Raw genomic sequence first — 15459 nt, forward strand, 5'->3', positions numbered from 1 at the left:
AGCTTTAAACATCCAATCGCTGGCCCTGCGTGCAAACACACACTGTGAGGGGGGCGGGCGCACCACCATTCGCAGGGCGGGTTCTGGTTGACTTGCAAGGGTGCAAATTCGCATCCAAGCGAATCAACCAGAATAACCCCCAATGTTTCATTTTTAATGAGAGAAAACAAACAATGTTCTATAATGATGTGCCATATAACATGAATATTTATTTTATTACAGTTCTCTACTGTGTGAGTTTGGTAAAGTTCTGCAAAGTATGCCGGCACTACACAAATAAATGTTAAATAATAATAATAATAATAATAATAACAATAATAAAAATAATAATTACATAAAATAGCATTAATGATTTGCAGATCACTCACCACTTTGTCATGATTGGATCTTCTCCTGTCCAGAGCATACTGCCGCCTTCTTGCTTCCCAGTGATAAGCTGACATACTGTAGTGTTAAGTATTCTGCATGAAATAATATCAAAGACTATCAACAAAAAAGTTACAGAAAATGTTGCAACAATTAAAAAATAGTAACTAGATTCTTCATATTGTATCCTATAACATATCAGACGGTAGGCTTTTTTTCCCGGTGTAATTACCCCAAGAAGTCAGCACATACTGTAGGAAGTCATTAGAATGCAGTTTGACACACGCAAGCCTGCAGTATAAAACTGACAATTAAATGTCTCCTCCCTCTACTGCCCCAGGCAGATCTCCCAGGATGCCTGTAATTAGCATCACAATGCAGTGTCCAGGCAACTGGACACAATGAGCAAACTTCACCAGGAGATAGCATGCTAACAAAATAGTATGCTGTAATTACTGTACATGCTGCGTCATAAGAGCTATAACAGGTACTTGCTTGTACAGAAACATATTTCAACTAAGTGTAATATATATACTGCTACCACCTGTGGTTATAATTACGTTACATATAGCGCACACATATTGTGCAGCACCTTACAGAGAATATTTGGCCATACATATCAGTCCCTGCCGCAGGGGATCTATATTCTCTACCACATGGGGATATGGTCACTAGGTCAACCCCATGAATGTCGACATACATTAGGTCAACCACTGAAGGTCGACAGGGCTTAGGTTGACACCTGAAATAGTTCGACATGGCTAAGGTCGACAGGGTCAGGAGGTCGACACAAGTATTAGGTCAACAATAGGAAGGTCAAAAGACTTTTTTTTTTAAAAAGCCGACTTGTGCCGACAGGCAGTATTACATAGCCTACCATCCACTACGGCAGGTATGTCCAAACTATGGCCCTCCAGTTGTTTGTGAAACTACAAGTCCCATCATGCCTTGCCACAGTTTTGCTATTAGGGAATGCTAAAACTATTGCAAGGCATGCTGGGATGTGTAGTTTCACAACATCTGGAGGGCCAACGTTGGACATGCCTGGTCTACAGCATGATGGTCAAAAGTCATTAGGTCGACACCATTAGGTCGACATGGGAAACGGTTGACATGGTGATAGGTTGAAAGGTCATTAGTTTGACAGGTCGTTAGTTCGACAGGTCATTAGTTCGACAATGTCTAGGTCGACAGTCAAAAGGCCGACCTGTGGTTTTTCACAGTTTTTTTTTACCTGAATGTCAACACAGTCAACATGGACACAGTTTAAAGTGCACCGCATACCCTCGCATCGCTCGCTGGGCTCGCGATGCAACCTTTTCATACCCCCACTATCCACGTCGCGTGGAGTCGATTTTATATAGTGTGGCGAGCGCAGCGAGCCACCGAGCCTGAAGCGTTGCGAGCGAAGTGAGGCCCACGAGGGGATGCGGAATACATGTGACGTTATCCGCGGCCGCTCGCCACGCTTCGGGCTCGGTGGTTCGCTGCGCTCTGTACAATTTTAATATTGCGTCACATCACATGCCATTACAATGGCATGTGATGCGATGTGATTTGTAATTGTTCAGGCACCCTGATGGGTGTTAAATGCACCCCCATTGTTAACGCCACCCCCACTATCAACGCCAACCCGAAGCGTGGCGAGCACAGCGAGCCTGCGAGGGGCGGCGGTACGCCTCCTCCGACCTTTTCATACCCCCACTATCCACGTCGGCGTGGAGTCGATTTTATATAGTGTGGTGAGCGCAGTGAGCCACCGAGCCCAAATATGGCGAGGGGACGCGGAATACATGTGAAGTTATGCGCGTCCCCACGGATTTCAGTCCCACACTACCCTGCAAATGGATGTATATGCAAATCATCTGTTCGCAGTGCGCCGTGTATATTCGATGGGCGGCAGGGGTCAGGCATTCGCACGGCCGGCATTACATGGCTCCTCAAACAGCAAAATACCGCTGCTCAGTGAGTGCAGCAGAATCATGGCCTGAATCGGGCTCATAATCCACAATTCTTGGAGACTCTGGCAGTGCTCTGGGGGCATATGACTGATATATCTATTGTGTTTTCATATTTACATCTGCATTAGCTGCAGACGCATTTATATGAGTGGAGCTACAAAATATAAATAATAAAATATACATTCAGTCACAAGTGTTTTCATATTCATGCTATATTTATCTTCTGGAATTTGTACCCTTTAATCTGTTAATAAACTAATCAACATATATTTCATTGTTCCTTAAAAAGGTGTTAATGATATACACAGGTGTTAAAAAAGACATTGTTTGTGTCAGTCACTATTGTTAAAAGAAAAGCCCTGGGGAATGTCGTCTGTGTAATCGGATCAGAGATTAACCTGTCTACTGATTTGTAAATGACTATTAGTGAATAATTTCTTTTCTTTTTAATCTTAATAGCACATTGTTTAAATCTTAATCCTATCAACAGACTACACTGCCCTACTGTCCAGATGCTAACTACAGTGAGAAAGTTCAGATATATGTATGACTGTAGATCAATGGCTTCTATCTCATGTTTTCTATACTATCATTTTTTTTCTTCTTCTACATAATAGTAATAATAATATATTATTTTTTTATTATTAATATTAATTAATTATAATAATAATTATTATTATTAGATTCATTATACTAGGATGTTATACATATTGCATTCCATTTCTGGTGCCTGATAACTCTGGACTGATTCATGTTTGAAGTACAGCAAAAACAGGTAACTGGGCAAAACCATGTTGCACTAGAGCAGTGGTAGCCAACTACGGTCCTCGAGAGCTACCAACAGTTCACATTTTCCAGACAACCTAGCTGCTGCACAGGTGCACTCATTACTAGCTGAAACATTTTCAAAGATCCACAGGTGGAGCTAATTACTTCACTTGTGTTTCTGGGCCAGATGTACTACGCTTCAAATGTGATAAAATGGAGAGTGATAAACAGCCAGCCAATCAGCTCCTACCTGCCATGTCACAGACAGTGTTTGAAAAATATCAGGCAGGAGCTGATTGGCTGGCTGTTTATCACTCTCCATTTTATCACTTTTGAAGCTTAGTGCATCTGGCCCTCTGTGAGGAGATCTGGAAAACATTAACTGTTGGTAGCTCCCGAGGACTGGAGTTGGCTACCTCAGTACTAGGGCATATGTAACACGCAGAGAGATCGATTTGCGTGGATTATACTTTTGCATACAGTGCAAATACTGTCTGTGTAGCTCACAAATGTTAGACATCTTTATTCTTACACTGCAATTTAGGGTACTTATATGTTAGTTGGGCGCCCACTAAGCTATTTGCTTAGTATTCCGCGTCCCCTCGGCATGCTTCGGGCACGGTGGCTCGCTGCGCTCACCACACTGTATAAAATCAACTCCATGCCGACATGGATAGTGGGGGTATGAGCGTAGTAACTATAGTGGGAGCCCAACTAACATATAGGTACCCAATTTAGATTTAATTTTGATCTCACCCCATCCAAATCTAACTCTCTATGTACATTTTACATCAGCCCCACCTGCAGTGCACACTGGACCGCCGAGAGGGGGGTACTAGTTAAAGGCTTGCTGGAGGGGAATGGCGGGGGCCCTGGTCTGAACCCCTCCCCCTCTGGACAGCAGTAGCAGCAAACTCATACAGCATGTGGTGACAGCAGGCTCAGCATGAGCGTCTCACTGACAGCGTGAGAGCTCATGCTGAGCCTGCTGTCAGCACAGCACATGCTGTAGGTGTGTGCTGCTGATGCTGCTGAAGGGGTGGGCAATAACACTCAACTTTAGAGTGTGGCCTTTTGGGGGTGTGGCCTAATTGCGGGAGGTGGCCACGCCTCCCGCGATTAGGCCTTGCCCCCAATTTTACCAGGTCCAGCATACCTCTCGGCAGCCCTAAGTGAACATGGTTTTGTCAATTAAAGGAGTAGTTTGCTTTTGAAAACCAACCTGAATCACCCCATTAATGCTTTATAATGGTGTGCTCCAGTCTTCAGGCCCCAATACACTAATACCAGGTATCGCATTCGCCTCGTCAAATGGCAGCTTCCAATACATCGTATGCGGTCACTTCGGATACGATGTATTGCATGTGATCCCATTAACCGCTCCCGGATACAATAAATCCTTGTTGCAGCACTGACAATCTCCAGATCCGATCTCATGAGGACGGGACCACACAGCAAATCAGAATCTTAAAAAGTAAATATCATAGATATGACGCTTTTCACTTGATTCATTAGCCCGATCCATCGAAATCAAGTGAAAAAGGGCTCAAATCGCACTAGTAGGGGGCCTTTACAGACTGTATGTCTTATAAGGAGGCTATTACTATGTGCTTACAGTATGTATCTGTCAACTCATTGCCATACACTTATTTATTCAAGAGTATATCAGGAATAGATGTAAAAATAAGAAGAGAAACTTCCGTGAATGGACTGGACACAGCTCTAATACATATTTGTTCTCAAAATACCTCATACAAGTCCACAGTTACCATATTTTTCTGGTAATTAACATCTCCATATTAATTTTTTTAGAAAAACGATGAATGGTCGTAACTCAGAGATGTTCACACATTCAGTAAACAAACACATGCGTTAATTAACAATGTCTGGTGCACACCTGACTCCAGTAACATTATACTACTTTGTATTCTCTGTCACTATAGCAATAACAGTCTACTGTATATGTGTAGTGGCATGGCACTACATAATTAAGGACTATCCGCTTCAAAAAATGGTTTACTTTAATCACAGTACATTGCGCCCTTTTCTAAAAACATCATAAGGAAACTGAACTCAAGTTTAATTATTACATGGATAACACAAATATATTGTACAATATTTAGTTCTATTATTTTATAATATCCCGACATCACATTCTGCTAGAGCTTAATTAACTGAGAATTCAAGCAGGTTTGAGATAACTGTTATTATTATTACTTTATTTTATAATTCCAATGGTGTGGTAAAATATGTTTACAGTCATAGGCCCATATTCAATGCTGCTGGCAAGGGGGTTAAACGTTGTGGATCGGTGAAACCATATGACCCTCACTGTTTAACCCCGCGCTGCCCGCTCACCCTATTATATGTATCCTCTGACGTTCTACGTCAGCGGACACCAGCGAGGATTCCCCCAAACAGTGAGGCTCAATAATGTTGACATAAATCATGTTGGCATGGCCACAACTTCTGCGGCAGCTCGAGAACAGCTTCTGTGTCTACTGGGCCCCTGCAGTCATGTGATCATCACTTTCAGATCAGGCTTCTGATCCTCTAGTGTTTCAGTGAACAGGTCTGCCCTTTCCCTAGAGCTGGGTTCAGAATGGAGAGATGGGCATTTGTTCCAACTATGAAATAAATGCCCTTGAGCTGAGATTCTGTGTACACATTAGAAACAGTTTTATTAAGGACGGAATGATTGGAGGCTATTCCACTTATCTACTACTACTCTTTCTGTGAAGTAATTCTTCCTCAGATTTCCCCTGAATCTTCCTCCCTCTAGTGTCAGTGCATGTTCTCGTGTTCTGCTGCTCCTCTTCCTGTGAAGAATGTCTCCCATCTGTACCTTGTTAAAGCCCTTGATGTATTTGAAAGTTTCTATCATGTCCCCCCTTTTCCCTTCTCTGCTCTAAACTATACATATTAAGATCTTTCCTATTGCAGATTACAGAGAATGTGTAATAATTAACTCAGAGATGGGGCTGTTTGGGCCAGAGCTGACACCACGTGACTTCCCCTAGAACGCCTGAGTACGCCTGCGTTCTCCCAGATACTCCCAGATGGGTTAGCACTCACACTAACTGCCTTATAAATGATTGCCACTCTTTAATATATGGACAGATTTATAGAAATTCCCAAACAGCCTTAAACCCATAAACTATTAATAAGAATAAGGCTAGAAATTATGTTGAATAGATCCAGAAATATGGCAAATTTATAGGGAACAAAAGAACTATGGCTTTATTTATTTATTTACAGTTTCTTATATAGCTCAGCAGATTCCGTTGCGCTTTACAATAGTAGACAGTGATAAAACCAACTGGGTAACAACAGACAGACTTGGAGGTAGGAGAGCCCTGCTGCAAGCTTACAATCTATAGGGACATAGGAAGGAAACACAAGGACAGGCACCAGTAATAGCATTGCTTGCAGGTCCAGAAGAGAAGCTATATAATACATAAGTGCCTCAGAGGGTTATGCGTGTAGAACTTAAATATGATAGGCTTGCCTGAAGAGGTGAGTTTTCAGGGAATGCTTGAAAGTTTGGAAGCTAGTAGAGAGTCTTATACTGCGTGGAAGGGCATTCCATAGGATGGGAGCAGCCCGGTGAAAGTCATGTAATAGTGAATGGGAGCTGGTGATCCGTGCAAAGAGATGCAGATCTTGTGCAGAGTGGAGTGATCGAGATGGGAGATATTTTGTGATAAGTAGAGAGATATATGCTGGTGCAGTATGGTTAATAGCGTTATATGCGAGTAGAAGTGTTTTATTTTGAATACGGTAAGATACAGGCAACCAATGGAGGGACTGGCAAAGCGGATCAGCAGACAATGAGCATCTTGCAAGGAAGATCAGCCTAGCAGCAGCATTTAAAATGGCTTTAGTTGAATTTAGGGACCAAAGAAAACTCCAAGAACTGATCGAATATTATCGTATTCAGACCCATACGCAATTGTCTGATAATTGCGATCTGATGGTGGTCAGTGACGGGGGAATAGCTCCGGAGGCAGTGATGTGGCATTGTGGGGCGGGAAGCAGCATTTTCTGGGAGCGGCCCAGCAAATGCAGACGTGTCTGGGCTGCTTTGGGGGAGGGCCTTGGCGGCTGCGTGGCGTCCCACGTAGCCCCTGCCACCCAAAACGTGGCCAGCCTGCGTCTGGCTTTGCAGCTTGGCCGTGCAGCCATGGAGCTGCTGGTCATGTGTGAGGGCTTTGCTGTGTAGTTCTGATTGAAGCTCTATACTCACTGACATTTAGATATATTAACAAAATACATTTCTAAACAAAGTGATAATGGATTCTTAAATAAGAATCATTAAAAGATACCATGGGCCTAATTCAAATATGTACATTAATGCCACTGCAGCTACCAATGTGTACACAGGTACTGTGCAAACATATGCAAAAATATGCCTACTTTGGTAACAAGCCCCAGTGAATGTATACAAAGATGAAGCGATGATCATAGATCAGTTTTATATTGAAGTTCTAAGTAGTCCTATAGATACACTACTGTGTAATGCTGCAGCTACCTCCAAATGGTGCCTGACTGTCAATCCCTTTGCAATAAATCCTCTCTGGAATGGCCATCACAAGACCATCATGGCATATATGCAGTGTGACTTAGATCGCTCAATTGCAAAAACATTGGGTTTGTGTAGAACTTCGAATCAGACCGAAAGTGTAGTTTTGCAAAGTGAGCACTAGATGGTACCTGACACATGTTCAAAGACATGAAAATAGAAATGGCAATCCCGGGCATTTTTTCAATCCTGGGAATCAGGATTGAAAAATGCTCAATCCCGGGATTGGCATCCCTAAAAGACCCCCCCCCCCTGCGCACGCTCGCCCCTGTCCCTCCACATTAACTTACTTGGGGGAAGCAGGGGAACACGTGGAGGCGGTCAGTGGATGTTGCGCCGGGCAGCAGAGCTGCTGAAGTTTGACATGTGTGGGTGTCTGCAGTACTGAGTGGCGGAGCTGCTGAAGTGGTGCCGGGAGCGGGCGGTGAGAGGGTTCCGTCAGCGGCGGTACAGCAGTGCAGCCTGTGCAGTGTCACTAGGTCATGATGGGCAGCATCTGAGCAGTTGGTTAGGCACTGCCCGTCATTATACTGAGCATGCGCAGTCTAATCCTGAAATCCTGGGATTGGAGTATTCAATCCCAGGATTTCAATCACAGACATTTTGGGGCCAAATCCCAGGATTCTGCTGATCCCGATTCCGGGATTCTGCTGATCCCGATTCCGGGATTGGCCACCCTACAGTACATTCAAAGTACTGTATATAGCCATGTAAGAAAATATTTATTTTTATTCTGTTTTATATGGGTGTCCATACACGGTGTGATGAACACTGTGCTGTTAGTACTAGATTGCATAGCATCTAGTACAAAAAACATACAATGTGCTACAGCATGGTACTTTTTGTACTAGACATAATGCAATCTAGTACTAAAAGCACAGGCAGCACAGACTTTATGTGCTGTGCAATGGGATGTGCTCGGGAGTGCGCATCTCATCGCACTATCCTGTTGCACCGTGTATTGGGCACCTTAACAAGGGCGTGTGGAATAATAGCTTAGTGAACTATGTGTAAATGATGCGACTAATTCTGAGAAGTCTGCAAAATCCTGGCATGCTAATACAAGCTGTTTTCATTATCATACAATGCAGCCCAGCAGCCTGCAGCCCTGCTACTGTGAGACTAAACATTGGTCAACAATGGTATTATTGATGTCTTTGTAGTGATAAAGCCATATACATAACAACAGCAGAACCTTCAATCTTATATGTTTCACATTAAAATAAGGGTTCAGAAATGTAACAAATGTAATAAAAATATAATTTGTGTTATCCTGACATCCTGATCATTTTCCAATATTAGTAGGGGTGGATAAACCATAATGCTTATAAGAGTATAAATGTGGGCCAAGATTGTGTTACAATTAAAACAGGGGATGGGCAGATTTGGGGAATTTGTTAAGTTTGCATACAATTTTTCATATTCCTAATAAAATAATAGCCTTTATCTCAAGGCTCACTATGCTGTACATTATGGAGTTGCAATATCATCAAATAATGTTTTGTATGAAAGAACAGTACAAAACATTAAAGCTTTATAGACAATACCAGCAGCACTACCAACATTACGCTTAGCAAGTGAATTCTTCCCAATGGCTTTAGAAGACAGGCGATGTCACTGAAAATATCAGCAATTCAAATCTGCATTTCAATAACTATATAGTACATGCGAGCAGAGATGGGCTGGACAAATGGACACAAACATCTCATTGGACCAATATGCTAATAAATGTGGAGGCTACATATAAAGCACACATTACACAAGATAAAAACTAAAACATATTAACCGTGCACTAGTCTTATATGCATACATTTTATAAGAACTACAGTTCAGTATTTAATCTGCAAAGTTGCTGAGATAGTTTGTTATTTAAAAGAATATGGTACAAACAAATCTTTGTTTCAGTTAAGGCCCATACACACTGGGCGACTTTGAGCTGAAAGCTGCTCAAAACAGCCTGTCTGAGCGTCTTTCAGCTCAAAGCCGCCCAGTGTGTATGCCCCAGTGATGAGCGGTGAGCGCTGCTGCGTGCTCCCGCATCATCGCCGGGAAAGCTGCTCATCTGCTGGTTATACCAGCAGATGAGCGGCGTTGAGGACGGCTTTGCATAGCTCTGCGCTATGCAACACCGTCCTCCCCCTCCGTCGGCGCCGGGCAGGGGGAAAGCCGCTCAGTGTGTATGCACTGAGCGGCTTTCCCTGCAGCGATGATTGACATCATCGCTGTCCATACATGCTGGGCATAGTCGCCCAGTGTGTATGGACCTTTAGCCCTGCAGCAAATTTTCTAATAGATAACCAACTTAGATTGATTCTACGTTATAAGGACTTTGGGTTGACATGCATTAGGTCGATAGTCAATAGTTCATCCACTATTGGTGGACATGCATTAGGTTGACATGGTCAATAAGCAAAATGTTGACATATTAATGGTCAACACATAAAAACAACTTTGATTTTTAAAAACTTTTTGGTACTTATGTAATATCTGGGCCCCCGTTTTTCTTATAAGACTGCGTCCCCTTGCGGGGCTCGCTGCGCTCGTCACGCTTCGGGCACGGTGGCTCGCTGCGTTCGCCACACTATATAAAATCAACTCCATGCGTAGTTGGATAGTAGGGGTATGAAAAAATGGGGTGCATTTAACATGGGAGCCCAGATAATACATAAGTACCAACTTTTTAATACGTAACCATACTCGATTGGAAATTAAGCATGGCGAGTTAGTAGACACATTTGAGGGGTATGCAGTACACTAAATGGGAGTCCATGTGCTCAAATCGACAACAAAAAAACCCATAAAAACTGTTTCATGTTTCGACCATTAATGTGTCAACTAGAGTGGCCAATCCCGGGATCCCAATCCCAAGATTTGGCCCCAAAATGTCTGGGATTTCAATCCCAAAAGTTCGGGATTAGACTGCGCATACGCAGTCTAATGGCCGGCAGCGTCTGACCACCCGAACAGATGCTGCACAGCCGTTCCTGACCCTATGACCTAGTCACACTGTGCAGGCTATACTGCTGTACCGCCTCATCCGGAACCCTCTCATCGCCTCATCCTGGTACCACTTCAGCAGCTCCGCCGCTCAGCACTGCAGACACCTGCACATACCAGACCACTTCAGCAGCTCCGATGCCTGGTACAACATCCACTGACTGCCTCCACCTGCTCCCCCTCTTCCCCCAAGTAAGTTATGTTTCAGATGTAAGACATTACACAAACAACTTAATGTGGGGGAACGGGAGCCCTGTTTGCAGAGATTGTTAAGCACACATTGCAAAGTGTGTATAGGGCAATACAGACACTGGGAAGTTGAAGGGAAATCACCTACCTACCCTAAATATCTTATCACAAAAGGAAAGCACATATCTCAAAGTGAGCATGCCCCATAAGAATAGGCTGCTGCGTATTTACAGTATTCGTAAACAGCTCCATTTACTAAAATTGCAAATTACCACTAGAGGGCGCCTGAAATTCATTTTTGAGCTCTAAGACATGTGTATTGTACTTCTTTAAATAAACATTGCTGTCTCTAACATGGTTCAGTATCAGTATGTATGCCCAAATAAAACAAAGCAAAAAACTTGATATGAAATCCACATTATCAATGCTCGCAGGGAAATCCATTTTAATAATGTTGATCCCTATCTACACAACGTAATCGTCGCAAAGCTATACCGGCATGTAAACCTAGTGCGCCTGACCATGATCCAGCGAGAGAGTCTGCAGGCTGCGGCTGGTGTGCCAGGCGCTGGAGAGTGTTCCATTAATGATTACATGATATAACTAATAAATCTCAGTGTTCCTAACAGCAGTCATGGCTGGGCTGGGACTCGTTATGTAAGTATCTGTTACCTATGCAATGCATACAGAGGGCTTATCATGTAAATGTGTGTACAGTTCCGATGGGTAACTCCTATGTATGTATTATAAGAATGATAATCTGGGTGATATAACGCTATGCTACCGCGAGCAGTCATTCCTTGTACAAGAGCAGTTCATCAGTGGGCGGGGCATCTTATATAATGGGCGTGTTCCCCTGGGTGATGTCACGGGGCTGAGGGAAAGGTTGGGCTGCTGCAGGCTCGGGTGCTGCAGCAGAGTTGGACTGGCAGCGTTGAGGAAGAGACGGTCACGGTGTGGTTCCCGGGCGCACGGCGTACACAGCCCGTGTTTACAAGGTAACTAACGGCGCTCGCTGCTTGTGTCACATTACTGTGGTGTGCGGCGTGTCCTTCCCGTCCGGCTGTGCTGCCTGCATCGGGGAGAGGATCGCCTTGATTTATTTGTTTTCTAGAGACCTTTTTGGCTGCGGTGTGTGTATATGCCTGGAGGGTATATAGGGAGTACATGTAGGGGATGCTTTGGCTATTACGGTTGCATATAGCGAGATGGAAATGCTCGAATATTGTGTAAAATATTTCTAGTTGGAGTTTGAGGATGTTCCATGGAGAAAATGCAGGTGTTTCATTGCCCGCAGTACATGGGAGATCCCTCCTAATAGGATTCGTGACTGCTTGCTGTCTGCACATATACTGCAGGGGATGTTCTCTAAGGGAGTTCCTCCTGCATATAGCTGCGTATGGAGGGGGGAAAGAGAGAGAGAGAGGTGCTTCCAATGAAATGAGACAGGCTGGGTGCAGATCAGCAGCACTGCTGGTAATGCCATACTAATGCTAGCAGTGGGGAGTCGATCTCTAGTATGTATATAATAGTCTATCATTCGCGTAACATTACCAGATTTTCCACTATAAGGCAAGAAATGATTTTATTCACCAGACATTATTTATACACTTGACTATACCTTTTTTTTTTCTTATATGGTAGAAAATACATATTCATGTGTTATCATATTAATGTTAGTTCAGCTGAATAAATGGTCTGATTTTATAGTTTTGACAGGCTCCATACAGTTATATACGCAGAATGCATCCACCCATAGTATTTATACCCTGCCACACTGCTGCAATAACTGCTGCTTATTGCAGTCTCTTCATAGATTACTTGCTTTCTTGTCAAAATGGCCTTTCTGCCCCCAGCCAAATCCATTTGGTGTTGATGGAGTTGCCTGCAATCTCCCACCTCTCCTGCAGATAGACACCCTTTTGTTCCCTGCAGAGGTGCAAATGGATATTGTTCAATGGGATCTCCTGAACAGTGTAAATGTAGTAAAGTATATTTGTCAAACATTAGGTTTCTGATAGGAGTATTGAGGGAGAGCATGAGCTCCACTGCTGTCCTTGGATACTGCAAACACACATAGACTGTATCTGTATTTGTAATAATTTTGTTCAGGCAAACAAATTAGTGACCAAGTTTTCAAGTACTGATTGAATCTCCTGTTATCTTTAGCATGAGGTTTTCTGCCCTGCCCTGAGTCTTTGGGTTATTAATAAGCAGATAATCTAACCGCAAAAGAACAAAAATACTTTAGTTTTGCATTTTTTATTATTATTTTTTTAATAGGAATTTATTTTAGAACACCCCCCCCCCCCCCCTGGCATGTAATTAAATTGCATTGCCAAGCCTGTATGGCTTATTCCCCTTCTACACTGTTCCCAACCAGCTAAATCCTTTCTCAAGTTTCAAAATCTTGACAGACCAGTTTTGTAACCATTGCTCAGAAAGTTATGTATGCAGGGAGAATATTGCAAAACTGTGCATTGTACCCTTAACAATGAATTTCTAGGTAATAGTATACCAAGCTTCCTACCTAGAATTGATTGACATTCACCCAAAATCAGCATTGGACCAGTCTCTTTTGTAGTCTGTGTAACAGCTGGGGGGGAGGGTGCTCTCATATCTTATGTATGTCCTCTTTCAAACCCCCCCCCATCCTTCTGGTTTTCCTGAAATTATTTCTTTATCTGTGCCATATGTTGCCTAATAGTCTCCTATTTTCCCTTTCAGATAAGAATTTTAGTGAACTTCACATCACACGTCTCTGCTATGTGACTCCTTTAAAGATCTTGTGTACCATCTTTGAAAAGTTTTGATACCTGATACCAAACAGGAAAAAGTCATGGGGAACCATCTTACAGAGATTGCACCAAACACTTCGTTTCTTCCAACCTTTCAGACCCTGCATGTGGTTGTCATAGGGCTGGATTCTGCCGGAAAGACCTCTTTGTTATATAGACTCAAATTTAAGGAGTTTGTGAAATGTGTTCCCACCAAAGGCTTTAATATGGAAAAGATAAAGGCCCCAGTTGGGAATTCCAAAGCAATCACTTTCCAAGTCTGGGATGTTGGTGGCCAGGAGAAACTAAGACCTCTATGGAAATCTTACACCAGGAGGACTGATGGTTTGGTGTTTGTTGTGGACTCCTCAGAACAAGAACGCATGGAGGAAGCCAAAGTGGAGCTGCACAAAATTACCAGGACCTCTGAAAACCAAGGTGTGCCTGTTTTAGTCCTTGCTAACAAGCAAGACCTTGCCAATGCTCTCTCCATGACTGAGGTGGAGAAGTTACTAGCTGTACACGAACTTGGCTCCTCTACCCTGAGTCATATTCAGGGCTGTAGTGCTGTCGATGGCAGAGGTTTGCATCAAGGACTTGAGAAACTTTATGATATGATTCTAAAGAGGAAGAAGATGCTGAGACACAGCAAAAAGAAGCGATGAGCTGCCTAAGTGTTATGTCAATAGATGAGAACTTTTCTAGATCTTTGAAAGAATCTATCATTCTACCGTACCAGTAAACAGAACAATGACATTCTGGTGACAGACTTACTGGTGATGCTGGTGAAATGGCCAGCTTACAGAACGGTGTTTCTGCTGTCCACACAGCACAATTCATGTGCAATCCTACTAAATCGGAGTAAGAATATTTATTTACCGGTACGTTTCAGATACGCTGATATGGACACACTAGGGAAAGTTGTCTTCTAGCATATATGCCTATCATTTGCCTTGGATGATCTGTGCAAAGGAATACAAAGACAATGGGGGAATTTACTTATTTAATGAAAACGATATGTTCATATACTTTATCACTATCTGCTTTTCACTCTTTTCTTATTTTTTTTTTTTTTTTGAGAGTATTTGGGTATTTTAATCCCTCTGCTCCTTACCACAGAACAAAACTGTCTTATTTTGTACAAACCTTGTATATGTTTTGTAGGATGCCCACCTAAGTTATTTATAATAAATAAATGAAAATTAGATTACATTTTTGTCCTTGTCTGTTTTGAATGTTTATTTGGTAACTAAATAATTGTTTTTACAATAAAAGCTTAAGGAGCTGTGTACATAAGGCTGTTTTTAATCAGCCTGCGTTCATTTTCCAAATTGCACTATGAGACCAAACATCTACCTAGTTTCTGTGGGCTAGATCGCTATTACTTATTAGTCCTGGCACGTTGGTTGCTATGAGGTGAGTATTTTACAAGTCTTTTCAGTAAAAAAAAAAATGGTAATCTAGGGAACCTATTTTAAAAGGGCGGAACAGCTAGCATGTCAGAATGGATACATGTTTACAATATTTCATATGTAAACGTGAGCACTAAAGCTGGCTGTATACAGAGGGGAGAAGTTTCCTGCATTCCCCTGCCCTTGAAGGATCTAGGAATCGGGATTGCATGCGATATAATGTATGCAGCCTTTTTGCATACAATACAGCATGGGATCCCAGCCAAGCCTGTTGGCCTGTCTGTGAACCAACAGATCTCTCCAGCTGGTGGTGAACTTGCAGGCTCCAATGTGATATGCATAGGACCACACAATCTATTCTGACCTACTGTCAAATACATGAGATTTCGACACCCCCCCCCCCCCCC

The 15459-nt window shown here is 42.8% G+C and overlaps 2 protein-coding genes across 3 annotated transcripts in view; one reads left to right on the top strand and one right to left on the bottom strand.

Moving 5' to 3' along the window:
• The window catches only part of CCDC200 (coiled-coil domain containing 200), a 140710-nt gene that overhangs the window by 9236 nt on the left and 116015 nt on the right, over positions 1-15459 (bottom strand). Inside the window, exons 1-2 of one of the 2 annotated variants that reach the window (XM_083147569.1) lie at positions 599-685; positions 369-461 (exon numbers count right to left, since the gene is read on the bottom strand). In XM_083147569.1, the coding sequence (XP_083003695.1) occupies positions 369-443 (75 nt within the window). In that variant the 5' untranslated portion in view covers positions 444-461; positions 599-685. Of the gene's footprint in view, positions 1-368; positions 462-598; positions 686-15459 lie in introns of those variants that run through there. The other variant, XM_083147570.1, reaches the window with a different exon arrangement.
• ARL4D (ARF like GTPase 4D) lies at positions 11710-14850 on the top strand. Its single transcript, XM_083147567.1, has 2 exons — positions 11710-11861; positions 13591-14850. The coding sequence occupies exon 2, from the start codon at positions 13703-13705 to the stop codon at positions 14303-14305; it is 603 nt and encodes a 200-aa protein (XP_083003693.1). The 5' UTR covers positions 11710-11861; positions 13591-13702; the 3' UTR covers positions 14306-14850.

This window comes from Crinia signifera, chromosome 6 (assembly GCF_055691185.1).
Source record: "Crinia signifera chromosome 6, ASM5569118v1, whole genome shotgun sequence".
Lineage (NCBI taxonomy): Eukaryota > Metazoa > Chordata > Amphibia > Anura > Myobatrachidae > Crinia > Crinia signifera.

Excerpts from the sequence above, each read along its gene's own strand:
- ARL4D (XM_083147567.1), top strand. The coding sequence starts at position 13,703 with ATGGGGAACCATCTTACAGAGATTGCACCAAACACTTCGTTTCTTCCA.